The sequence below is a fragment of the Zootoca vivipara genome, chromosome 4 (assembly GCF_963506605.1).
Source record: "Zootoca vivipara chromosome 4, rZooViv1.1, whole genome shotgun sequence".
NCBI classification, from domain to species: domain Eukaryota; kingdom Metazoa; phylum Chordata; class Lepidosauria; order Squamata; family Lacertidae; genus Zootoca; species Zootoca vivipara.
Window position 1 is genome coordinate 30,460,198 of NC_083279.1, and position 26,897 is coordinate 30,487,094.

The 26,897-nt window shown below is 48.6% G+C and overlaps 1 protein-coding gene across 1 annotated transcript in view; it reads left to right on the top strand.

The window, feature by feature from the left end:
- Nucleotides 1-23,945, top strand: part of GABRA5 (gamma-aminobutyric acid type A receptor subunit alpha5) — a 70,649-nt gene extending 46,704 nt beyond the window's left edge. Inside the window, exons 6-9 of the mRNA XM_035116194.2 lie at nucleotides 12,114-12,257; nucleotides 18,831-18,983; nucleotides 22,316-22,527; nucleotides 23,648-23,945. Of these exons, the coding sequence (XP_034972085.1) occupies nucleotides 12,114-12,257; nucleotides 18,831-18,983; nucleotides 22,316-22,527; nucleotides 23,648-23,944 (806 nt within the window). The 3' untranslated portion in view covers nucleotide 23,945. The remainder of the gene's footprint in view (nucleotides 1-12,113; nucleotides 12,258-18,830; nucleotides 18,984-22,315; nucleotides 22,528-23,647) is intronic.
- The last annotated feature ends 2,952 nt before the right edge of the window (nucleotides 23,946-26,897 follow it).

Here is a 26,897-nt window from a genome sequence, read left to right on the forward strand (position 1 = left end):
TGAATTAGTGTGGGGAGGAAACACACATATGCCAAGGGAACCATGCTGCATTGGAAAGACAGAGAGCATGGGCCTTGACAACAGAAATGCGCTTTGCAGGTGTTTTCACTCACTTTTGAGGGACCTGAATGATTGGGTAAAGGGAGAAGCACTTTTTCCATTGGATGAAAAAAAAATAATGATGTGTCTCTCCCCTCCCAGTTTCAGCTCAGCTTTTAGGTACAACTGCTGCAGGTAAATCAGTGTTTCCCACAACAACAAAAATATAAAGTATGCATTGCATACACACCTGTGTAGTGGGAACTTGACCTGAACTGGGTACACATACATGGATGTTCAAAAATGCGGGTACATTGTTCACACTTGATATATTTGATATGAGAAACACTGTTGTGCTAGCAGTGTGAAAGCCGCAATAGCATAAACTGTGCTGCCCTTGCAAGAAACAGGGGGCAATCCATTGGGACTGCTAGGATGACAGACAGACAGACAGACAGACAGACAGACAGACAGACAGACAAACAAACAAACAAACAAACAAACAAACAAACAAACAAACAGTAAGTGGAGCCAGAGCAAATGATAGGCAGAAGCATCTCCTGAGAAGTTGTAAGTAAGAAGACAGCCAAGAGAGAGTTGGTTGAAGGCAGAAAGGGCAAGTAGGTTGCCGTCCCACTAAACTCAAATGAATCAGCCTCCACTGATCAATCATTTGTTTTCCAAACACCACTTTGTCCCTAGCAGAAGATATTGTCTTCTAGAAAGGGAAACTGAACCCCTTCGTAGGTGAATAGCAAACCAATAATTTGTAAAACAAAGAAAACAGTCAAGGGCTATAGACATTCTTTTAAAGTACGATCCTTGCACATACGAGGCCTTATGCCACCATCGTAAGCACATGTGAGAGTAATCTTCGTTTCTTATTTATTTATTTAAGAATTATATTTCGCCTTTCAATGTAAAACCTCCCAAGGCGCATGTCACAGTGGCCGGAGTGGACTACTTCAGAGTAACGACGCTACGCAGCTCTGCATTTTATTCTTTTATTGGTGCTGCGTATTTACAGTGCTCAAGTCATTGCTATTTACACGGAGCGATGTTGTCAGTCGGTTTCAGAACCTCCTAATGGCTTTTGGCGCGTCTTTCTCCAACACAAAAGCTTTGGCAGACCCATCCTCTTGCCCCTCCTCTTCCTGCGTAATTCTGGAGTTGGGGGGATGGGTCTTCCCCCCTTACTTGCCCCTTCCTGTCCCACCTGGGACCCTGGCTCCTCTACCTTGCCTGAGCCTCGGACACGACTTCCTGCTTCCCCACTGGAATCGGAACTCTCCCTGCTTTCCCCTTTGCTCGGGGACGGGCTTGAACTCAGGAGGGGAGGGACTTCGCGATATCCCCTGTCCCTCACATCCACCCCCCTCCCAAGCTCTCCTTCACCCCTCCCCAGGCCCCCCCCATGTGTCGGTGACGACTGGAAGCCTAAAAACTCGGTGCTCTCCGAGCCCGTTGGTGTGAACACCTCCCCCCAGTCCTGCGAGCCCCCCCCTTCCGCCTGGGAGGACGGGAATCCCAAAAAGTCCGTGGCGTCAGAGCTGGTGGGGGTAAAAATGTTTTGCCAATCTGCTCCTTCCTCTGACTGGGTGGATCTTGGCGACACCCATACCTCATCCTCTGGTTCCTCAAACTCCGCTTCCCAGCGCCATGGTGAGCTGTTCTCCCGTGCCTCCTCCTCCTCCCCCTCCCTTTCCATGTGCCAGGGCTTGGGTCTGTGGGGAAAGAGGGCGTGAAATTCTTCCACCAAGAATTCCTCCTGTATCTGAGTGGCGGGAACCCATTCATTCTGGGACGGTGGAGCATCCTCCCATGCCATGAGGTACTCCAGGCCCCCCACCCCCCACCTTGAATCCAGGATGGCCGTGGCCTCATTGAGTTGCTCCCTGCTTTCCCTCTCCCCCCCTCCCTCGGGGGTTTGTTCGCTGTCTCGGAGCCTGCTGCTTTCCCTGTACGGCGACAGCAGCGATCTATGAAACACTGGATGCACCCTCATGTCCTCTGGCAGTGCCAGCCTGTATGCCACCGGGTTGACCTGTTGCGTGACCGTGAAGGGGCCCAGCCATTTGGGTGCCAGCTTTTTGCACCTCCCTCTGGTGGGAAGGCCCTCCGAGGACAACCACACCTTGTCCCCCACCCTGATGACCTCCCCTTGTCGCCTGTGGCGATCTGCCCCCTTTTTGTACGCTTCCTTGGCCCTCTCCAAGTGTTCTCTGAGCTGCTGGTGCACCGTCTCCAGTTCCTCTGCCCAATCCTCAGCCTGTGGGCCCTCCTCCTCCTCCTCCCTCTCCCTCTCTGGGAAAGATCTGAGGTCGCGCCCGTAATTGGCCTTAAAGGGCGACACCCCTGTGGAGACGTGCACTGCATTGTTGTAGGCAAATTCTGCTAGTGGCAAGCGATCCACCCAGTCCGTTTGCCGCTGGCTGACGTAGCATCTCAGGTACTGCTGCAGAATGGCGTTGACCCTCTCCGCTTGTCCGTTGGTCTGCGGGTGTCTAGCCGTCGACAAGCTGACCTCCACCTGCAGGAGGTTCATGAGCCGCCGCCAGAACCTGGAAACAAATTGGCGGCCACGATCCGAAATGACCCTTAAAGGTAATCCATGCAGTCTGAAAATGTGATCAACAAACAGTTTGGCTGTCTCTTCTGCCGAGACTGCCCTGGCACACGGTATAAAGTGACACATTTTGGACATGAGGTCCACCACCACCAACACTGCAGTCTTACCCCTGGACGAAGGCAGATCTGTGATGAAGTCCATGGACACCACTTCCCACGGCCTGTGTGGTGTGGCTAAGGGCTCCAGCAACCCTGGTGGCGCTGCTCTGACCACCTTCGCCCGCTGGCAGGTGGTACAGCCCCTTACATAGTCTCGAACATCTTCCCTCACCCCTGGCCACCAGAAGTGTCTCATGACTAGGTGAGTGGTCTTGTCCCTTCCAAAATGCCCCGCTGTAGGGTTGTCGTGCATCTGCTTGAGGACCGTACGTCGAAGCTGGGTGGTGGGTAGGTACAGCGCACCCTTGTAGAAAAGCAGCCCTCTGCGTTCTGCAAAGTCTTTTGCCTGCTCCCTCCCCCCTCTCAGTTCTCTGAAGATGCGGTTGGCAAATTCATCCGCTGCCGTCAGTGCTGTGAGTTCTGCCTCGCTCACCACTGCTGCTCCGCAGGACCATGCCGACGGGGGGAAAATGTGCCTTGGGGCTGGTGGCGCCTCCTCCTCCATGTACTCTGGCTTGCGGGAGAGGGCATCCGCCCTGACATTCTGCTCTCCTGGGATGTAGTGTATGGAGAAGTTGAAGTTCGAGAAGAACTCCGCCCACCGTATCTGCCGCTGGTTGAGCACCCTGGCAGTTCTCCAGAACTCCAGGTTCTTGTGGTCTGTGCACACCTGGATGGGGTGCTTGGCGCCCACCAGGAAGTGTCTCCAGTGCTGGAACGCCGCGTGGATCGCAAGAAGTTCCCGATCAAAAACTGTGTAGTTTCGCTCGGGCTGGGTCAACTTCCTGGAGAAGAAGGCACAGGGTCTCCACTCTCTGTTGGCGTCCAGTTGCAACAAAATGGCGCCCACAGCCTTATCAGAAGCATCTGTTTCAATGCGTAGGGGCGCGTCCTGAACCACGTGGAACAGGTTCTGGTCTGAGGCGAACACCCTCTTGAGGCTTTCGAACGCTGCTTGCGCCTCTGGTGTCCACCTGAACTTCTGCTTGCCTCTCAGGCAGTCAGTGATGGGAGCCGTAACTCGAGAGAAGTTCTTGATGAACTTCCTGTAGAAGTTGGCAAAGCCTAGTAGGCGTTGGGCATCTTTGCGCGTCCTGGGGCTGTGCCAGTCCAGGATGGTCTGCACCTTGTCCTTGTCCATTGCCAGCCCCTTGTCTGACAGCTTGTAGCCCAGGAAGTCCACCTCCTTGGTGTGAAACTTGCACTTCTCCAGCTTCACATACAGGTGGTTCTCCTTCAGGCGCTGTAACACCTCCCTGACGTCCTTCACGTGCTGCACTGGGTCGTTGGAGTAAATAAGGATGTCATCCAGAAAGACCAAGCATTTCCTGAAGAGTAGGGACCCCAGGACGTGGTGCATGAAGGCCTGGAAGCATGCTGAGCCCCCTTGCAACCCGAAGGGCATCACCAGATATTCAAAAGAGCCCAGAGGCGTGAACATCGTGGTTTTCCACTCATCGCCTTCCCGGATCCTGATCAAGTTGTACGCCCCCCTCAGGTCTAGCTTGGTGAAAATCTTGCCCCTGCGTGCCGCTGTCAGGAGATCATCCACTCTGGGCATGGGGAAAGCCACTGGCTCTGTCACCGAATTCAGCCGTCTAAAATCCACCACAAGACGGCGCTGTTGCGTGTCTTTCTTGTCCACCCAGAAGACCGGGCTGCCCCCTGCTGCCTTGCTTTCTCTGATGAACCCCCGCTTGAGGTTCTTGTCGATAAAAGCGCGCAGATCCTCCAGTTCCTGGTCTGACATGGCGTACAGCTTGGCTGGGGGTATAGTTGCCCCAGGCACCAGGTTGATCTGGCAGTCAAAAGGCCTGTGTGGGGGCAGGTGGTCGGACTCCGCTTCACTGAAGACCTCCTGCAGGTCCCAGTATGGTTTGGGTATCGCCTCACCCCCTTTGACGTGCATGGTGGCCACCGTGGCTATCGGAGGCCCCTCCCCTGGTTGGTGCTGCATGCAATGTTCCAGGCAAAAGTCCGATCCAAAAGTGATGCATCTCTGATGCCAACTTATGGAGGGGTCGTGGCGCGCCAGCCAGCTCATGCCCAAAACGATTGGGGGGTCTGAGATGGTGGTGACGTTGAATGCCAGGGTCTCTGAGTGCCTTCCAACCGTCATTCTCATGGGGGGGGTTTGATGAGTGATGGCCCCTCCCAGCAGCTCTCTGCCGTCAATGGTTGCCACGTGCAGAGGAAAATCTAGCTGCAGAAGCTGGATCTGGTGCTCTTCTGCAAAGTTCCTCGAGAAGAAGTTCGCTGACGCCCCACTGTCAATTAAGGCGAGGACTGTCAGGGGATAGCCATTAGGGAGCGTGAGCGTCACTTCTAGAACCACTCCTGCTCTGGGAGGGGTGGGCTGGCTCTGCTCCTCTCTGTGCGGGTGGGTGGGCTGGGGCTGTTGTCTGCTGACTGTGCCTGGCTGCCGCCCCTTGTCTCCTGCAGCCAGGCTTTCCCGTTTCCCTGCTGTGGTGCTGCGTCAGTGGGGGAGGGCACAACCGTTCCCGCCTTTCCTTGCCACTCCCTGCGATGTGGGCAGTCTCTGACGAGATGCTGGGGGGAGTTGCAGAGAAAGCAATTCCCACCCCTTCCCTCCTTGCGTCTTGGCGCCGCTGGGGTTTGAAAAGCCCGCGCGCGCGCGCTATCAATCTGCATGGGTTCCTGGTCCTGACTGGCCCCAGGCGTGGCTTGAAAGGGTTGTTGAGGGAGTGGCTTCTCCTGCGACCGTGGGAACCAAGCCCGCTTTGCGCGCGTTGCTTGCTTGTCGCTCCATCTGGATTCCTGCCTCACCCCCACCGCCAGAGCCGCTTTGCTCAGTTGATCCATATTACTGGGCTTTGGACCTCTCGAGAGCTCATCCTTCACCTCCTCATGCAACCCCAAGTAAAACGCCGCTTGCATTGGGGCAGACTCCAGATCCCACCCCAATCTGTGCACCAGCATGGTGAATTTCGCCCAATACGCGCGAACTGTCATATTTCCTTGGCGTAAATTATGAAGTTCCTCCTTAGTCTGGTCCATATGACTATCGGACGAATACATCGTTTTCAAACCTTCTAGAAATAGTTTGACATTCTTCATGCAAGGATTCCTTGTTGCAATTAACGGTCTTAGCCACTCCCTGGCCGCCCCTGTAAGGTGCTCCACAATAAACGCTACTCTGTGCTCATCATCAGGGAACTCATCGTGGTGCAGCTCAAGAGCATACACAATCTCAGTCTCAAAGCCCTGAAACTCCTTCGGGTCTCCATTGAACTTGCTTACTAGGGTCCCGGCTCTCCTTCCTGGCAGCACTTGGACTTGGGGTGCCCCTCCCGCCTTGTTTTTCTCTGCATCCAGCTTGTTTTGGAGGTCTACCGCCACCGCCCTTAAATGCTGCTCTTTTTCCTGGAGCTCTCTCACCTGTTCCGCAAGTTGTAGCCGGTCGTCCTGGACCTTCTTAGTCTCCTCTTTAGCTGCCTTCAATTCTCCCTGCGCCTGCAGCGACAGCTGTTGCAGTTCTAGCTGGGCTTGCTCAGCGATCTGCCGCCACTTCTCCGCCTCTGACACGCTCATCCCGGCAACTCCAAAGTAGCCCAAAAATGATTAGGAGGTTGCTGTCACAGTGGCCGGAGTGGACTACTTCAGAGTAACGACGCTACGCAGCTCTGCATTTTATTCTTTTATTGGTGCTGCGTATTTACAGTGCTCAAGTCATTGCTATTTACACGGAGCGATGTTGTCAGTCGGTTTCAGAACCTCCTAATGGCTTTTGGCGCGTCTTTCTCCAACACAAAAGCTTTGGCAGACCCATCCTCTTGCCCCTCCTCTTCCTGCGTAATTCTGGAGTTGGGGGGATGGGTCTTCCCCCCTTACTTGCCCCTTCCTGTCCCACCTGGGACCCTGGCTCCTCTACCTTGCCTGAGCCTCGGACACGACTTCCTGCTTCCCCACTGGAATCGGAACTCTCCCTGCTTTCCCCTTTGCTCGGGGACGGGCTTGAACTCAGGAGGGGAGGGACTTCGCGATATCCCCTGTCCCTCACAGCGCACAATGGAAAAAAGTGAAAAACATTGATCTACATCAGAATGGCTGGTGGGGTGGCTATTCCCTACATAATACAAATGACATGCTCTACTGGCAATGTTTGGATTTCACGGCTCTGACTGCATACAATATTTGGGTAATGACACCATTTTCCTTCAGCCCACATTGGGCTGGAGATCATAAGATTGATTTGCTTATTTTGCCTTCTTCTAGAAGCTGGAGCTTGGTCCTCCAGCTGAACTATCAGAAGCTGTCTACTATGCTGTGCTTTTTCTTGTTTATCCCCAGTCACTGACTGTGCCACACTGGTTTACGGGGGTTTACTATCACTGCTGGAAACCCCAGCTTTGAATAGGATTGATAGTCATAGCTGCCAAGTTATCCCTTTTTTTAAGGGATTTTCCCTTATGCTGAATAGGCTTCCTCGCGAGAAAAGGGAAAACTTGGCAGCTATGTTGATAGTGTGTACCTGTCATATTTCAACATGGATGCTGTTCCACAGAATGGGGGCAGCCATTATGCATGGTAAAAGGTAAAGGGACCCCTGACCGTTAGGTCCAGTCGCAGATGACCCTTGGGTTGCGGCGCTCATCTCGCTTTATTGGCCAAGGGAGCCGGCGTACAGCTTCCAGGTCATGTGGCCAGCATGACAAAGCCACTTCTGGTGAACCAGAGCAGCGCATGGAAATGCCATTTACTTTCCCGCCAGAGCGGTACCTATTTATCTACTTGCACTTTGACGTGCTTTCGAACTGCCAGGTTGGCAGGAGCAGGGACTGAGCAATGGGAGCTCACCCTGTCGCAGGGATTCGAACCGCCGACCTTCTCAATCGGCAAGCCCTAAGCTCAGTGGTTTAGACCACAGTGCCACCCACATGCCATTATATTATGTATATTTTGTAGTATACAAAATAACTTGATAACATTTATTTTTATAAATCTCTTATATTTTAATTTGATACTTAAATTTACATATTTGATAGAAAGTGTATGCAACCTTTAGTTCCCTCCCACCCAACCCTGATTTACAGCTTTTTTAGAATGAGGGTTGCCACCCACCCCTAAAAAATGGGACTGCCCTGTTTTGGGACAAAAATGTCTCCTGTCCCATTTGGATTTCAAACGGGATACCTTTCCCCTCCATATTTGAGTTCGGCCAACCAAAAATGGTGGCTGCATCACTGTTGGTGCAGCTGACAAGGAGCCCAGCCTGGCACGAGTGACAATAGAAAGAAGGGGAAAGGAGAGACCTCCTCAGCCACCAGCCACTGATTTAACACTGTGCAGCTCCGCTCTCACTTGACTCCCTCTGTCACTCTAATCTGAGCTCTCCTCCTCCCTCCTCCACGCTCGAGCCTCTTCTGACACCAGCATGGGCAAGAGGCTAGAGCTGTGGCTCAAGTCTCCCATGGGAGCTGGCCCCTGCCTGTCTATGTGAGTTAAGGGGTGGGCACCCCAATCCCTCCCCCTACCTGTCCCATATTTTGCCTGACCAAAGGTGGCAACCCTATTTGGAACCAACACTTGTGGTTAAAGCTGCAACAAAGTAACATGATTTTGGATGCTGGACTCCACCCAATTGGGCTCCCATACTTTATTGTTCTTTGGAAGTCACTGCCTTGTTGTCATGCTTACAAGAGCTCCAGTCTATTTAGAACTGCCCTGTATAGTTTCAGTTTCTAAAGAGATGGCTTCAAAATCACCCTCTTTCAATGCTCAGCCATTAGGGCCCTTTTAAAAAGCGAGATTTATAGTGACAATAAGTCGGCAAGCGTAGCAGGAGAGCGCACAAAGGAAAAAAACAATAGCAGCCGAAATAACCGATTCTGGCTGCTTCCCCTAGAGAGATAATTATGCAGCCACTGTCAACGCGCAGTTCAGAATCAATTTTCAGATTCATTCCAGATCAAATGTTGCATCCAAAAATAAATATTCCACTATAAATATTAACATCAATGAGCAAGAGGAAGGAAAGAAGGGGGACAGAAAATACTGGAGATCCAAGAAAACTGAGGAGGGGGCTACTCTTGCAATCCAACCCTGCATTGTAAAAGTCACATTGGATGTGCAAATCGCACCAATAGTGGTACTCTGGCCAAAATATGTCAAATTGGAATATTGTTCCAATTTGGCAATGTTATTACCATTTGAAATGCTTATTCCTCCCCTCCCCGCAGGCAACTTCAAATCCATCCAGTAAGTGTTCCATGTTACAAGAGTAGGAATAATGTATTCTTCTCCCCCAATGTTTGTTTCCCTATAATGGTTTAAAACAGGAATTGTTCATTTGTGAATAAGTTAGACATTTGGGAACATTGTTGCATCCTCATTTTGCCTCATAGTCATTGTAGACCAGCAGCTAGGAAGTTGGGCTAAAGGACCTGGGCTGAGATCCTGAGACTGTTTTCAGTATTGCAAAATTCCTACACGGAAGACACTTGAATTAGAATGTAGCCCTCAGAGCATGTAATCTGTTCACCTTAAGGCACTCACTTCATTTATTTATTATGGGGGGGGGGAATAGCATGAAAGCAAAAACCAAGGGATTTGGCTGTTATATATTGTGGCTATTACACATTGCATCCCCCTCTTTATGTCCCTTGAGTATCCTTTAAAGTAAAATAAAAATTGCAGCTGGTAGGAATAACTCTTTCGAGAAATATCAAATTAGTACCAAAGACATATTTTCCTGAATTACAGTTGCACTATTATTACTGTAGTTATATGGATGTCAAATCATAAGGCAGCTAAGAGAGTATTGAGAGACACTGATGAAGTTTGAACATCCTCTCTCTTTTCCTTACATTGTGCAAGGTAACGCAGTCTGCATTGTTAAAATACTTTAAAATCACATAATGAAACAGTAACTACTAGGCTGAAAACAGCACCATCCCCCCCCCCCCTAGTGATTCTGCGCTGCTTATTTAGGAGTAATGCAATTACCTTCCTACAGCTTGAAGTTTTATACAGCTCTTGTAACAATTAATTCTCCTAATTTGCTCAATAAGGCTCTTCTTGATATATATCCTCCTTCCAGCATTTAAATCAGGCTTCTACAATGTTTGCTCCCACCCTGTCCTAGGCCAAATATAGCCTCCAGCCATATATTTTGACAATGCCTTTGCCTTCACAACCCCAGGCAGACAGAAAACCCAAGAGGCTTACTGGCTTTGGGTGGACTACTGAATATGACTGGTGGGGGCAGCAGCTAGCTTGGCATCCTATCAGCAGTGAGGTTGGAGCAGTAAGGCCACCATTGCTTGTAGGGAACAACTTGCCATCTTTGGTCTTTCTTGTGCACAGGCTCAGATAAAGCTATGAAAGTCACGCAGTCACTCTCAGGTGGGCACAGCAGTGGTGCCATGACCAGAGTGATGGGAGGAGGAGGAGAAGGAGAAGGAGAAGGAGAAGGAGAAGGAGGAGGAGGAGGAGGAGAAGGAGAAGGAGAAGGAGAAGGAGAAGGAGAAGGAGAAGGAGAAGGAGAAGGAGAAGGAGAAGGAGAAGGAGAAGGAGAAGGAGAATCCCTAGGCCAACCAACCTGGCTGGTTCTGAAGCAGCAGTAGTCGTCACCCATCAGCACCAGGCTCCAAATCCTGCCCTCCACAGCTGCTCTTCCCCCACAGAAAGCTAGTTGCAGCCCATCTGCTGCAGATCTCAAGTTGGCATGTCAGCAGCATACAGGGGGCAGGGGGGACATGATATCCCAGGCACCTGGTCCCTTTCTTCAGAAGCCACCCTGCTCATTTGCTTGTGTCATTATATGGCAGAGTAGGAACCTACAGAAGATAGAACTCATTGAGCTACCTGATAGCGAGTCAAACCATTGGTCCATCAAGGTCAGTATTGTGTACAGTAGAATCCAAACTTGTGGCCCTGCAGATATTGTTGGACTCCAACCCTCATGAGAACCATCCATCATGGTCAATGGTCAGGAATAATAGGGCCCTACTCCTTCTCAGCAGCTTCCCAAGATTGTAGACAGGAGTCTTTCCTAGTTCTACCTGGAGATGCCTGGGATTGAGCCTAAGACCTTCTGCATTCAAAGCAAATACTCTATGGTCAAGCTACTGCCTGGGGCCTACAAAAAACGGAGCCAGCTCTGGTCACAATCCATGGATGCTTGACATATATATTTCTCTATGCTATATTGAAAGCTACACGGATTATTACAATCAATTTTCTAACAGGCATGCAAGTCTCATATAGGCAACCTCACATGACAACTGCACGCACCGCTGTTTTGTCATATAAATAGGGTGCACACAAGCTCAGAAGTAGCAGCCTGTTGTGCAATTTGGAGAAGACATGTGCTGATCTGCTCACCATTTGAATGTTAATGGAATTGCCTTCTGCACAGGAATTTCGAAATGCTTGGAGGCTCATCACAGCCATCCGCTGATGAATGGCTCTGTGAAATTGACTGTTTCCCGGTCTCTGCTTTCCATCTATAATATATAGTAGTCACCTACCTTGCAGGCTAAATGAGTAATGAAATATGGAAACATTATGATAGATCCCGAGGCCTAGGAATAAGAAAGGGTATACATTTACAAGAGCATTTTCCATTACATTTTAAAACTGGTGCTGAATTTCCATAAAGGGAGAGATTTGTGTCTAAACACTCTGCCCGAAAACCTTCTCTCTCTATCTCCCACTATACAAGATCCTCTTTTGGTCACCATGCATATCCTCAGTCTTTGGATGTATGCGCACTAACCCATTTGTACCACAAATATGTAGTTTCCCTCAGCCGGGAATCTTTCATATTTGTCTTTAATAAGCTGCTTTCATTTGATTGATTCTAAATTCTGCTGTCCACAAAGGTGGGGGCAGTTACTTGATATGCATTTAGAAACCCTCCCCGGTTAGGATATCCACACATTTTCCTCCCTGCACATGTTCCAGGTGAATGAAGTGGTGCTTGCAATCCACCCACAATGTCATTGGGCAGGTGCAGATACAGCCCCCATTGCTGGGCTTGCCTACACCTGTTTTCACCTGTTTTCGAATGGACACACTATGGGGCTGTCTAGAATAAGCCTACAATGAGCTTTTATTTTCAGAAAGAAACCAGTTGCTCAAAAAATGTTTTTCAGAGCAAAAATATGCAACAGATCTAGAATGTGTGCGGACTAGGTGGGGGGGGGGAATACCAATCTCTCTGTCTCCATTGATGTTAGAATAAAATGTGTGCAGGACTGAATCCTGACACTAGCAAGAGATTCCGGAGCTGAGCTTTGGAATTAAGCCCTGCTTATCGTGTACAATTTCAAGTCTATGAATATTAATCTCCAGGCGCAATTTCTCACATGCTCTTTTGCCAGATGCTTATCCCAATTCCGAAGTGATCTATGTGTGGACTCACAGCCCAGCGGCATCCGTGGTAGTAGCAGAAGACGGTTCAAGGCTCAACCAGTATCACTTGATGGGGCAAACTGTCGGTTCTGAGAACATCACTACCAGTACAGGTGAGGAGGGAGAAGGGACACTGTTTTTGACAACTCATGTGTTTATTTTTGCAAAAGGTTTAGATTCCTGAACATCAAAACATCTAAGTAACACATCACAGAAACATTAGAATATCAGGATGAAACAAGAGTCAGGCAGATTCAAAATGCTGATTGTGAACAAATTCAAAAACAATACCAAGCTATAAAAAAATCAGGTTTTTTTCCCTAGCTTGGTATTGCACCATTTTTTAAAAAAAACATGGTGGAATGGCACTGAAAGCCAACTGACCCACTTAGCCATGGGATACTGTCAGCAGTTGTGGACTGCTGTGGTCCAGCAGTGGTGTGCAGGGAGAACAAACATGGTGGAGCTGTTCTCTCAGGTTACCTGTTCTTGAGATGTAGAGGATGTTACTGGTACTGTATATACCAACAATAAAACATTGAGCTTGGCCTTGTAGCATATTGGCAGCCACTGCAATTCCCTGAGCAAAGGTGTTACATGATAATAGTAGCCTTCTTCACATAGCAATCTAACAGCTGCATTCAGCACCAGCTGCAGCTTGAGGATCAACCTCAAGGGCAGACTGAAGTGCATTGAAATAATCAAGTATTGAGGATACCAATGCATGAACCACTGTACCTAAATTATATGAATGGCTGTGGGTGGCACCTCAGCCCAAGCTGGTAGAAAGCACTCCTAGCACTGAAGCCACCTGGACCTGCAATGTTTTAGTCAATGTGGAAAATGAGAGATTCACTTCTGGAAATTTCAGGTCATTTACCACCAGTTGGTTATATTTTCACTTCCCTATTTTGTTCTCACAGTGAGTGTGGATAAATAATTGGTGCTCCCTTGCCCGTCTTATTTATGTATCGTTGCATCTGTATTCCAGCGTTGCTCCAAGGAGCTAAAGCATTCTCCCCCTCTCCATTATTTTCTCATAACAACCCTGTGAGATAGGTTAGGCTGAGAGGATGTGATGGGCCCCCAAGGTCATTCAGCAAGCTTCATGGCTAACTGGGCATTAGAACCCAGCATTCCAACCACTGCTCACTGCTGTCTTGTTTGGGTGTGGGTTGGAAAAGGAGGCAATACCTGCTCAAGCATGCATATATACCACTTGCTTGAGCAGAACCCACTGAATAGCCTTGTGGCAGGAATGGGGAACTGCAGCTCTTCCCATTTTGGTGGACAACAGCTTCCATCATCCCAGATGGCTCCTTCCCCCATGGCAAGTCATGACTGGATACTGCAGTGCTCCAGTGAGAATATTGCATGTGTGTGCCACCAGTTTGGTGGCTTTGATGACTGTGAGCATGCAGTCAGGTATGGTATGACTGATTCGTCCTCGGGCAGTGTCCAGGATCCAAAACACCACATGCATTTTCAGTCTTTCTCTACCATATATGTGTGACACAAATGTGTCATGCAAAGACTCCCTGATTTTGCATGCTTTTTCTCATGTTCGATTTGGGCCACCACACATCTAGGCTGATGTATGTGCCACTTGGCCTACATCACACACTCTTTTAGGTACGTGGAGGAGGATTCCAATCTCCCGTCTGTGCCTGGCTACATGTGTGCATGAGACCGTAGTGATTCTCATTCAATTAATACAGAGTGAAAAGGTAGAAACTTGGGTATGTACCCAAAGGCAGCTATAGGTATTGTGGTGAAAAGGGAGCTTAGTCTTTGGGACTATGTTTGGGGTGGGGGTGGGGGACACAATCTGTAAAACATAGATAGGGAACCTGTAGCCTGCCAGATACTGTTGAACTACAGTTCCCACATGGGCCCCATCAGCTGAAGCTGATGAGAGTTGGGGTTCAGCAACATCCAAAGGGCCCCACAGTTCCCCACTCCTGCTCTAAAAGTGACAGAAACCTAGCAACCCAAAGGAAATGCTATTCTTTGTCCATGTCCTGAATACAAGACACACCTAGCAAGCAACATACATCAATCCTTGAATAGGCTACCTCTTGAACTTGCCGTATTTCCCTCCCTGTCTCTTTAACAGCTGCATGAGCACAAATCCAAGAGGCGCAGCATTCCCTCGCCGGTGCACCTCTACAACCCGGGGAAAGCTGCGCCTGTTGGATGGCTGCCTTCGTGTAGCTGCTCCACCAAAGCCCAAATCCTCTGTGGCGGCGGCAGCAGCAGCATCATAGTCCGACACTTTGGCGCTAAGGAAAGGAAGGCCCGCTTGCCTGAGCCCTTGAGGGGAACCGGGGACAAGGCCCCCGCGTTTTGCAGAGGCTGCTTTCGCTCGTGCCGGCTTATTCCCCTCCTGCAGGAGGCGAACAACCGCCTACGCGTTTTGATCTCTCCCTCCCTCTCGAGCTTTAAAATGATTTGTTTGATGAAACGCATTTGGAGGCGGGCGGGGGAGGGGGGAAGTGGGTGGGTGGGGGGAAGTGGCAGCTGTTGCCTAGCTTTGCAGCGTGTCCGAAGGACCACGTGGCTGCAAAGGAGGCGCTAACCCGAAGGATTCTCCCATTTCCTCCCTAACTGGAAGTGGAGGCGCCAGATGTGGCAGCATTAGGGAACTAAAGAAGCTTTAATCCCGGGGCCAGCCACCCACGTGAGACCCCCCCTCCCCCGCTCCCGGCCTGGCTCGGGGTTCTATGTCAGGGCAATCCTGACCGGCGATTGGCTGCGGCGCGTTCGGAGGGTGCGGAGGAGGGCAGCGGCCCCGGACCAAGGCCCGGGAGTCACATGGGGACGGCAGACAGAGGGGCTGCAACAGGTTACATAACGGCCTCGCATTCGCTGCTGAGAACGAGGCGGGATCGGCGTTGTGCGGTAATTAGAAACTAAGCACCTCGCCCGGGGCGGAGGGACCAGAAGAGAGAGCAAGGGGGCCTCATGCTGCGCCCATCGGGGGAGACGCCGCCGAAGGAAACGCGGAGCTCCTTTGTCACCGGGGTGGTGGCGCACACCTCCGGAGGAAAACCAGCAGGGTCCCCCGGGGCTGATTCAGGAGACTTATCCGGGGTGGGGCGGAGGAGCTGCCTGTTCGATCAGGGGAAGGGCTATTTTTAAGGGATCCCTTAATGGAGACAAAGGCAGACACTGGGCTAATGGGAAGGAGAAGCGATGGCACAGCTCCAAGCTGCCTCGTTCGCATCAGCAAAGGCGCCCGCAGCTCTTCCCAAAGCGGCGACCCGCCGAGAGCCCAGCGGGCTGCTTTTGAAATCCAAAGGGCGACAATAAGGGGGTGGGTGGGCGAGGAGGAAGGGGCGGCGGCGGCAGAAGGGAACTTCGCACGGAGCGCCACAAACCTGGCAATTGTCTGATCAAAGCTCAGATCGCACCGATTATCCCCCCCCCCCAACCTCACATCCAGGGCTACACAAAACAAGCGCGCACCGATCCACAAGTCAAAAGCTTTCGGGGTTTTTGGGGGGAGGGGGAGGGGAGGAGGGATGGTGGAAGTTAGAGGAGCACCTGTACGATGAAACCAGGGCAGGCAGGCAGCAGCAGCAGGCGACCGAGTTTCTTACCAGTTCACCATCATCGCGGCATTGTTCTCTGCGATGAAAGGCAGCTCCCCTTTCGCCTTCAGAATCGCCAAGAGGAAGACCCAGAGCGCGTGTCGAGGCATCTCCTAGGGTCGTGCGCGGCTCCTCGGAGCAAAACCACAATCCCAAGCGAGCAGTGGGCGCTCCAGGGTGCCAGGGGACTCAACTCGGCCAGTACTCTGCAGGGCACTTGCGAAGGGGGTGGGGGAAGCTGCAGCCTCAAGGAAGCAGCAGGATTCGTAACAGAAATCAGAATATTAGTGCCCGGGGGCACCGCCTCCCTTAAGGCTTGCAAAGATTTAAGCAAATAAAATGTTGGTTTTCAACATCAATAGGTTTGCTTCCCCCCCTTTCATTCTCCCCCTCCCAGTCTTCTGCTTTCTTTCCCCCCTTGCTAACGTCCCAGGTTACATCTGGGCAGGCTGGGTTCTGATTGCAGGGTGGATCACAAAGAGCAGGACACAGATTGTAACCAGGGATTAGCAAAATACAAAAATCCGATTTTACACAGGGGAAGCATCAGTCAGCTATGGATTTTCTGGGCTTCATCAAGCTCGCAGGAGGCCTGTAATCGGGGTTACTTGTGAACGGATTTCCAAGATGTTCTGTCCTTCCACAGAGCTGCAGGATCTGAAAATAACAAGCATAGACCTGTGAAAGATTTCCACAGTTTGCGTATTCTTCTCCTTCCTCATTTCCCCCCTTTGCAATTGCTTCTTTTTTAAAAAAGAAGAAACCACACACACAGCACCAAACAACCTATAAATAATATGCCATTTTTATTTTAAACCATGCAACAATTGGTGGGGAGGTGGAAGGTTCAGGATGATACGAAGTAGATGCTCTCACAGCGAGGGCTGCTTCTGCTCTTCACTGGGAAATGAAATCAAATTGGTCCAAAATCCAAAACCACATCATGCATGGATACTGCCTGCAATAAGCTTGTTGGAAATCAAAGGAGCCAGTGTGATGTGGTGGGGTCAGTGTTTGATTAAGACTTGGGAGATGGGGATTCGAATCCCCATGCAGCCATGAAGTTCGTTGGGTGATTTTAGGCAATTGCTCACTCTCAGTTTAACCTGCATTGCAGGGTTGTTGTGAGGATAAAATGGGGGTGGCAAGAACTATGTATGCCACCTTGGAGAAAAGGTAGGATATAAATAGCAATAAAGAAATGATTAATGTGTTGCTTTCAGTGGGGTGAGCATGATGCAGAGGGCTGCTTCTGCCATGTGGGTCACCTTACTTGGGATAGAGTGCCAGGATCCATGGAACCAACATTTGGGACAGCCACTGCAGGTCTTTGCTAAGAAGCACTAATCTCAAGAAGAGATTTTGCGGTGGATCTCAGATTGAAAGACCTGGACTCAAAGGATGTAGAACTTTAGGGCCTTGCCAATTTTGAGGAGCCAAATGCCTTTTGAGAAAAAGGACGGCACTTTCCTATATATTTCTTGCTCTCACTTGGACCCGTTTGGTGCCTGCTTGCCCCTAAATGAGACACTAAGTTTTTGTGGGGGACTTGATTCATTTATTTTAAATCAGACTACGTTATAGATCCAGCATATTCAGCTTTTAGTCTAGGTTCCTCCTCACAGCAAATACGCATCTTGCCTTGAGTTAATCCTGTTGCAAGATCCGAACCATGCACAATCTCTACTGTCTGGAGCTCCTGAAGTCTGCTTGGTAGGAAGAATTATGTTCTCTGAATGTTGAACATCTCTTCATGCATTCAGTAGATGCAAAAATTGGTAGCACATTAGTCCTTGATAGTTTGCTATGGCATCACCTTGCCACTGGTGCAAATAGATCCACATATTTATGGATTATTAGGATCAAAGGAAAATTCTCGTTTAAGGTGTGCACAGGATTGCATAAAGTAAATTTGCATTGAGTTCAGCCCTGGTGATGTCATATCTAAAGCTACAAGGAGACAAGCTACAATAATTCAGGACACAGTAATTGCCTGCTGTACAATTATAAGAGGTAGGAACTCTCTGTGGAAATGATACAGACCTTCCACCATGAGATGGGGGGGGGGCCTCCAGTGGAAGCCACAGAAATGTGTCCATGTGGCAGTAACTATACTGCAGCCTTTGCCAACCTGGCGCCCTCCAGATGTTTTGGATCACAATCATAGGAGCCAACTCCTAGGTCCCTTCAGCAGCGCCAATAAAATATTTGAGGGGGTCAAGCCCACCCCACCCCCAGTTGATGGGCATTGTAATTCAAATTGTGTGCATGTGGCATATCTTGTGATTGATTATGCTGGGTGGCGCTTACCTGCCCCCCCCATATTTTATTCAAGTTGGCACCTCTAATGGGCATTGTAATCTAAAACTTATTGAGGGCACTAGAAGGACAAAGACTAATTGATCCTCCACAACAAGGGGAGAGAATCCTTGGCAGTGCTAATTGTCACTGAAAATGTGTGGTAGAAGCATGAGGATTCCCCCATAAGTCATGCAGTGTTCCAGAATAAATACTCTACATAACAGCTGCTCCATAAAAAAAACTCTTATGGGGAAGCATTTTCCAGCATCCAAGTTGAGGCCTCAACATGGATTGAATGGGACCATGGGAGCTCACTCTTCTTCGCCAACAACTGGGTAGATGGGCAGGGTGCTAGCCCAAGTTGAAACACTATGAATGAAGTCTATGAAGCATGGGTACCAGAGAGCATCTCAGCTTAGAAATAAGCTTCAAGTGGATGGGTCTTGCTTGGCTCTAATTGTGTCCACACCTTACTTTATAGCACACCGTGCCCTGCACAAAGATCTGGGAATTGTGGTTAAGGGTGCTGAGGATTGTTACTCTCCAAGGGGTAAATATTTCTGAGGATTCTTTGGAGTGGAGCGTTTAAAATGTATGGTGTGTATGCTTTTGTTCCCAGCCAGTGGCTTATGGGTACAAAAAGAAGTCCTCCGTTCATTTCTTTTGTTTGAACCATCCAAGATTGTCATATGGGAGAACTGTTAGACAGAAGACAGCTGTTTGTGAACTGGTGGCGCTCTGGCTTTTGTTGATAACTTATGTGTGTCGTTCTCTCCTCTTCTGCCACCTTAGGTGAATATACCATCATGAGAGCACACTTTCACCTGAAAAGAAAGATTGGCTATTTCGTCATCCAGACATACCTTCCTTGTATTATGACGGTGATCTTATCCCAAGTATCGTTTTGGTTAAACAGAGAATCTGTCCCTGCTAGAACAGTCTTTGGCAAGTATTTCACTTCTCTCTGGTGCTTCTTTTCAAGTGACCTTTACTCTAAGGCAGGGGAATGAGAACCCTAACCAGGGGTCCTGGTGACCTAACCACCATTGGGTAGGAGGCAATGCTTCACTCTTCCCCCGCCAACCAGTTTTCCTCTTTGCATGCCTCTGTCTCAGACAGTTCGTTGCCTTTTCTCTCCACCCCTCAGCCCCACCAGCAGGGAAGGAAGCAGGGGCCACAGCCCCTACACGCAGCTTCAATCACAGAAGCAAGGAAATGTAACATTAGAGTCCGCCATCGGACAGGAAGCTGCATTCCGACATCTCAGCCAGCTTGCAGCCTGATTTGTGTTGCTTGGGCAGAAGGCGCAGTTATTCCTGAAGCCAAACCACAGCGGCCTGCTTGATTGAAGTAGTGGCCACTCACTTTGTATGGATTTTGACCCTGCCAGGGGAACCTCACTGCCAGAACCACCCAGATCATGTAGGTCAATGATTGCCAACTCCTTTGGACTTGTAGGCATATATGCAAAACGGAGAAACTCTTGTTAACATCACACACACACCCTGCTGCCAAGCACACATCACAACCTGTTCTACAGGCTGCAATTGAATGCTTCCTTCAATCCTACTTTCAGCATGGGGAGGTCACCCTGGAAGGTCTCTGCAGGCATATGTCTCCCCCTGATCCACATGCTGTTAATATCCAGTTTGGGGTCTTCATCCCACATTATGACTTCTGTTTTCCTCCCTCAGTATTGCACATCTCTAGATTTGATATATTGGGGCGCTCGCACTGCATCAGGCTTTGCAATTTCCGAGGAGCCGATCAATGCTTAATAGCAAGCGCCATCTTTAGAAGTATTAATTATTCCTTTTATTTCTTTGTCCCCTAATTGCAAATGTGGCTCTAGGTGACATACAAAGTCAGGGTGTACATTTATCTATGTTTTTAGGCCTGTGCTAATAGGCATTTTACTGCATTTGCCATCGCCTGCAGCTACAGGCAATAAATATTTATTGGATAAAACACAATCAAACCGCAATTCCTGCAATTCAACAATTTGCTTTTGAGCAGAACACCCCTCCAAGGCAAAAACTCATCAATTGCCATCAACCCACAGCAACTAAAGCCAACCGTGTGTTTATATAAAATGTCAGTGAGGTTGGTAGATGCTAAAAGATGTTCAGTATTTAAGATGTTGAAAGGTTTGGGAGAAGATGGAAAGTCTAAAGTGTAGTTACCAGGAAAACCTCTTTACAGAGAGCATTCCGCAGATGGGAAGCTACTGATGAGGAGGTCCTTTCCCTTGGAGCCACTCGCCTTACTTCATGATAAGAGGACACTTAGAGAAGGACCTGCCAAGATGATCTGAGGGCATGCTTGGGAATAGGTGTTCCTCCTCGGTATCAGGGTCCCGGGCCTTATAGGTCAAAACCCAGCACTGTTCATCTAATCCAGACGTGGCCAAACTTGGCCCTCCAGCTGTTTTGGGACTACAACTCCCATCATCCCTAGCTGACAGGACCAGTGGTCAGGGATGATGGGAATTGTAGTCCCAAAATAGCTGGAGGGCCAAGTTTGGCCATGCCTGATCGACTCGAACCTTCCTCAAACTGACACCCTTGAGTAGGAGCACCATTGGGGGGGGGGAGGCGCCTGGGCCCCCCTCAGTATTCCCTGATGGTACATGTGGTACTGCACCATGCATGTGTGATGTGCAGCATGGTCACATCACAAGCCATGTGGCATACGTGTGACACGTCAGCACGCCATGCAGTGTGTGCAAGTGCCATGAGCATGCACGAGCAATGTCAGCACATCATGCAGTGTGCATAGCATGTGTGTATGGTGCTGCCCCCCTCAGTCACGGGGGCAAGCCGGTGTGCCTGCTGTTGAGATGTTTTGGATTGCAGCAGAGGTGGTTTTAAGGCACCAAAATAAATAAGGAATTATTTCCAGTAGCACCTTATATATAGTGAGAGGGTGGGGAGGGGTATTACTCAGACTGTCTCGCCAGAGTGGTGCATGCTGTGGTTATCTCCCGCTTGGACCATTGCAATGCGCTCTACGTGGCGCTACCTTTGAAGGTGACCCGGAAACTGCAATTAATCCAGAATGCGGCAGCTCGACTAGTGACTGGGAGTGGACGCCGGGACCACATAACACCGGTCCTGAGAGATCTACACTGGCTCCCAGTACGTTTCCAAGCACAATTCAAAGTGTTGGTACTGACCTTTAAAGCCCTAAATGGCCTCGGTCCTGTATACCTGAAGGAGCGTCTCCATCCCCACCATTCAGCCCAGACACTGAGATCCAGCACCAAGGGCCTTCTGGCGGTTCCCTCGTTGCGAGAAGCCAAGTTGCAGGGAACCAGACAGAGGGCCTTCTCGGTAGTGGCACGCGCCCTGTGGAACGCCCTCCCAGCAGATGTCAAGGCAATAAGTAACTATTTTACTTTTAGAAGACAACTGAAGGCGCCCCTGTTTAGGGAAGTTTTTAATGTTTGATGCTATACTGTTTTTAATATTCGGTTGGAAGCCACCCAGAGTGGCTGGGGAAACCCAGGCAGATGGGTGGGGTAATAATAATAATAATAATAATAATAATAATAATAATAATAATAATAATAAATTATTATTATTATTATTATTATTATTACTCAGAAGGGTGGTGGGAATGGGTGATTGGCTGATAGGTGTGGTAAACCTGTTACGACTGTTAACGACTGCAATTGGTCTTACAGGAAAAAGTAAGGGGTGAGATGGCTAAAAATAGCTTTATAATGAGATACTACCAATGACAAACTTAGTTGGTCACTAAGGTGCTACTGGAAGGAATTTTTTTATTTTGTTTCGACTACGGCAGACGAACATGGCTACCTACCTGTAACTAGATTTAGGGCACCAGTTTGCCCGCAGTGGGCGTGCAGCCGAGAAGGGCACTTCAAAACCCAGTAAGGGCTTGTCTGGCTTTGGGAAGGAGGTGTGAGGGCTCTGACAGTCCCAGAGTCCTCCTGCCACCTTCCCAAAGCTGGGCAAGCACTTTGAGGAGGAGGAGGAAGGAGGGCTCTAGGACCCTACCAGAGCCCTTCTGCCTTCTTCCCAAAGCTCAATACCTCTTATGCAGTTTTGGGAAAGTGGGGTGAGGGCCGGAGAGGGCATCAAATTTTGGCCTTGCACAGGGCGCCATATTACCAAGGTCCACCCCTGATTGCAACTCCCATTGTTCCTGATTGTTGACCATGCTGGCTGGGGTTGATGGGAGTCTGAAACATATGGAAGGCACCCGGCTGGAGAAGGCTAATTCTAAAAGATGCTCCTTCTTTTCTTTTCAAGGGGTGACTACAGTCCTTACCATGACAACTTTAAGCATCAGCGCCCGCAACTCTCTACCAAAAGTGGCCTACGCTACCGCAATGGACTGGTTCATAGCCGTGTGCTACGCCTTTGTGTTTTCTGCACTGATTGAATTCGCCACAGTCAACTATTTCACAAAAAGAAGCTGGGCCTGGGATGGCAAGAAGGCATTAGAGGCTGCCAAAAAGAAGGTAGCCTGGATTGCTCGGTTGGTTAGAACATGGTGCTGATAACGCCAAGGTTGCAGGTTTGATCCCCATATGGGACAGTTGCATATTCCTGCAAATCGAGCGAACATCATCTACAGGGAGTGTCCTTGTTGCTGTGATCTTCCACAGTGCCATTCCACTGGATCACCCTCCTAACATTTCACAATGTTACATAAGCAAAGAAACTATCTTTTTGACTTCAGTGAGATAATGGAAGTCATAGGGCCAGTTCTACCATTTGATAGAGTAAGGTGGCTGCCTCAAGCAGCTGATTCCGAGCATCAATAAAGGGCAGCAAATGGTTACTGTTTGATTTACTGATTTACTGTTATTGTATGTTACAGCTAGAGAGGGATAGACACCCATGGGAATTTCTACCAAAATAACACGACCTTCCTTGCATGCTTATACTGGCATGAGATGGCCAAGTGCATTGGGGTTGGGGGAGATACTTGCTGCTCTACTTCAGGCCTAAATATCTGAGATCAAGACTGTTTTTTGCTATACTTTTTTGGCCTGGACCAAGAGAGAAAGAGAGAGAGAGAGAGAGAGAGAGAGAGAGAGAGAGAGAGAGAGAGAGAGAGAGAGATATTTTGGTCCAGGCCAAAAAAGTATAGCAAAAAACAGACTTGATTTCAGATATTTAGGCCTGAAGTAGAGCACCAGTTCCAAGCCTAAGGGGTGGTAAAGGAGAAAACCCTTTTTCATTCTCTCTGCATCCTCTTGCTAAAATAAATTCTGTACACACCCAACCAGAGGATGCATTCTCAAACTGAATTAAGATTAATTGGTTGTGTTTGCCGTACAATCAGATTGATGTGGTGAAACACTACCCCCCCCCCATGTTTTCAAATGTGTATTTGTGAAAGCATTCTTAGAATCTGGGTTTATTTTGCTTGCAGGTTTATAAATCTGAAGTGCCCTTACAGTTTTAGCGAGGATAAGAATCCACTAGAAGAATATAAAGCAGACACCCATTTAGTTCTCAATTGCTTTTAAGGCATAAATAATCTCTGCATACAAACCTCATCTTTCTTCATGTCCTAAGTGTGCATTTCTCTCTTTTTTTTACCAGTGTTCTGGTTTTTCTGTTGTTTTGCAGAAAAAAGAGCGTGAATTGTTGGCAAGCAGAGCCATGAACACTTACCCTGCCGGACGGATGACCCCCACCTTAAACTTACCAAAGGACTCTTCCCCTGCAGTAATCTCCAATGCCGCTCCCATTCCGGTCAAGCCCGCCGAAAAACCAGCCGAAAACAAAAAGACCTACAACAGCATCAGTAAGATTGACAAGATGTCCCGGATAGTATTTCCGGTCCTGTTTGGAACTTTTAACTTAGTCTATTGGGCTACGTATTTGAACAGGGAACCTGTGATCAAAGATGCTTCTTCAAAATAGATGGAAGGACCTTTTGAATCAAGTGTTAGCCATACTTGCAAAAACAAACTCTGCCAAGGAGAATTCGAGGTTCCAAAAGACTTTCTACCTTTGGGCAATATTCTTCAGGAAGTTTTTGCATGTTTAACAATATGTACAAAAAGAAAAAAAAGAAAAAAATATCATTGCCTCGATTGTTTCTACATGTAACCTCAGATATTTCCGGCAATTACATTAATGGCAGCAGACACAAATCTTTATAGGACAATGGAAGACATGGGACATGGCTTCTACGGCTGCTGAGTAACTTGCATTGATAGTTTACAAATGAAATAGGGTATATTTTTTAAACTGTTTGGGCATACTGTATTGCATATCTGCAGTTTTTTATACTTTGAATGTAAATATCGGTGGCAACTGTGGATTCTGCCATTGCAGAAAAGTTCATACAAGTTATTTTGGAGTTTGTCAGTTCTGGAGTATTCTGGCTAGGATCCAGAACCCTGCAGGCCCATAGTTTGGCTGTGCACATGCAAGTGGATGTTCACCATCTCTCGTGTTGTGCTCCTCCTGGCAGGTTTTTGGATTAGTGGCGATCCACATATGTACACTTGGGTTGCGTGTGCATGGTTGAGTGGGACACCTATCGCAGATCAGAGACCACAGGCTTCACCTGGCCTCACATCGCTTCATGGTAAGGCAGACATTTTCAGCGAAAGCAGTTCACACATTCAGCTGCAAATCTGAGAGACGGGCCACACATTCGATTATGAGGGCTGCGGTGACTGGCAGCCCAGTGGCAAGCTTCCCCTCACCCCAGCCATAATAGGTAACACTCCTGACCATAGCTGCCAAGTACCCCGTTTTCCCCGGGAAACCCCCCGTTTTTACTTACCTTTTCCTGGTGGTCCCCGTATCACTTTGTCTCCCGTTTTTCTCCGTTGTTTTCTCCTGCTGGCGGCCATTTTTTTTTTCTGATTTGCCCTTCTATGGGCACCAAAAATGGCTGCCGCCAGCTTCAAAAGTCGCATCTACACATGTCCGGAAGTGCATAGACGCGACTTCTGGTGTTGGCGGCAGCCATTTTTGGTGCCCATAGATGGGCAGAGCGACACCGGAAGTTGCGTTGACGCACTTCCTGACATGCGTAGAAGCAACTTTCGAAGCCGGCGGCGGCCATTTTGGTGCCCATAGAAGGGCAAAGCGACACCGGAAGTTATGTCGACACAACGTCCGGTGTCACACGGCTGCCGGTCCCGGATTCTGCAGTCCTGGACTTGGAAGGTAAGCTCCTGACATAAGCGCAGTACTTTTTGAGCGAAGCTCACGATGTGATTCCTCTGCCTACCTCAGGGATGGGGAACAATAGCAGAGCAGATGTTGTCATCATCCAACTCCCATCAGGCCCATCCAGCATGACCAGTGGTCAAGATGATGGGAGTTGGTGTCCACCAATAACATCTGAGGAACCACAGGTTCCCCATGCCTGGACCTCATGATTAACAGTGCCAAATATTATTGGTGCCTCTGGAAAAATAACCATGGGTCTATTGAGCCCTGCAGTGAGCAGCCCAGTTCTAGATTATGTCATTAAATCAGTGTTTCTCATACTTGGGTCTCCAGTTGTCATTGGACTACAACTCCCACCATGACTAGCTAGCAGGAAAAGCGGTCAGGGATTATGGGAGTTGTAGTCCAGCAACAGCTGGAGACTCAAGTTTGAGAAACACTGCATTAAATGATTAGTTATTGAGAAGAGTGAATGGATCTTGATTGGGTCTTCATTTTTCTCATATAGTGGAGAGGTGCAGGTTTTAGAGACCTAGGTCTAGATTCTTTTCATACATAGGTAATAACCTCTTGATTATAGCCTATGACCATGACTTCAAACTATTTATCTGGAAGAATGAGGCCACACTAACTATCTAGTGCAGGAGTCAGCAAACTTTTTCAGCAGGGGGCCGAGTCCACTGTCCCTCAGACCTTGTGGGGGGCGGGACTTTTTGGGGGGGGAAGGGAAATGAACAAATTTCTATGCCCCACAAATAACCCAGAGATGAATTTTAAATAAAAGCACACATTCTACTCATGTAAAAACACCAGGCAGGCCCCACAAATAACCCAGAGATGCATTTTAAGTAAAAGGACACATCCTACTCATGTAAAAACATTCTGATTCTTGGACTGTCCGCAGGCCAGATTTAGAAGGTGATTGAGCCAGATCCAGCCCCCGGGCCTTAGCTTGCCTACCCATGATCTAGTGGCTGCCTCCTAGCTTCAGAAGACTTAGGCAGCTTCAAATGCTGGGACATAGAATACTTGGTAGCCTTAATACACCTTTTCAGTGAAAATAAGGCCACCACCCAATTCTTCATTGAAAGCAGGAAAGTTGTGCCCATCAGGAATGTGTCACCTAAAGCAGATGGCTTCCCATCGCTTCCATCGCTTCCCTGCAGGAGGAATGGGGAAGAATTTGATTCAGTTCGTTTTTAAAGGCAAACTTACCTAATTCACACTTTCAGAAACACAATAAGAACACAGCCAGCTTTCAAAATCCACACTTCTCTAAATTTTGCACTGCAGTTCTCCAGTCAAATAAAGTGTACCAAAATGCATATACTACAGTAAAACGTGCATATAACTGCACATATTAGTGAAAATGAGGGTTGTTCTGCTCAGAGTAGACACAGTGAAATTAATGGACCTAAATTAATCGTGTCTATACCCAGCCACATGCACATGGGTGGGGTATAAATAATAAAAGTATTACTACTACTATTATTATTGTATTAGGGAAATTGCTTTGCAGAGGATGTATATGTTAGGCAAAATTGCATTCAAAACTGTATATTAAGAAAAATAAGCACTAAAATGCTGGTGGTTTTAATTCAAACTGATGTGAAAATGGGGGAGAATGGAACTTAAGGCTGGGGGGGAAACAAGAAACAGAAAAACTGAAACTGACAGATTCACC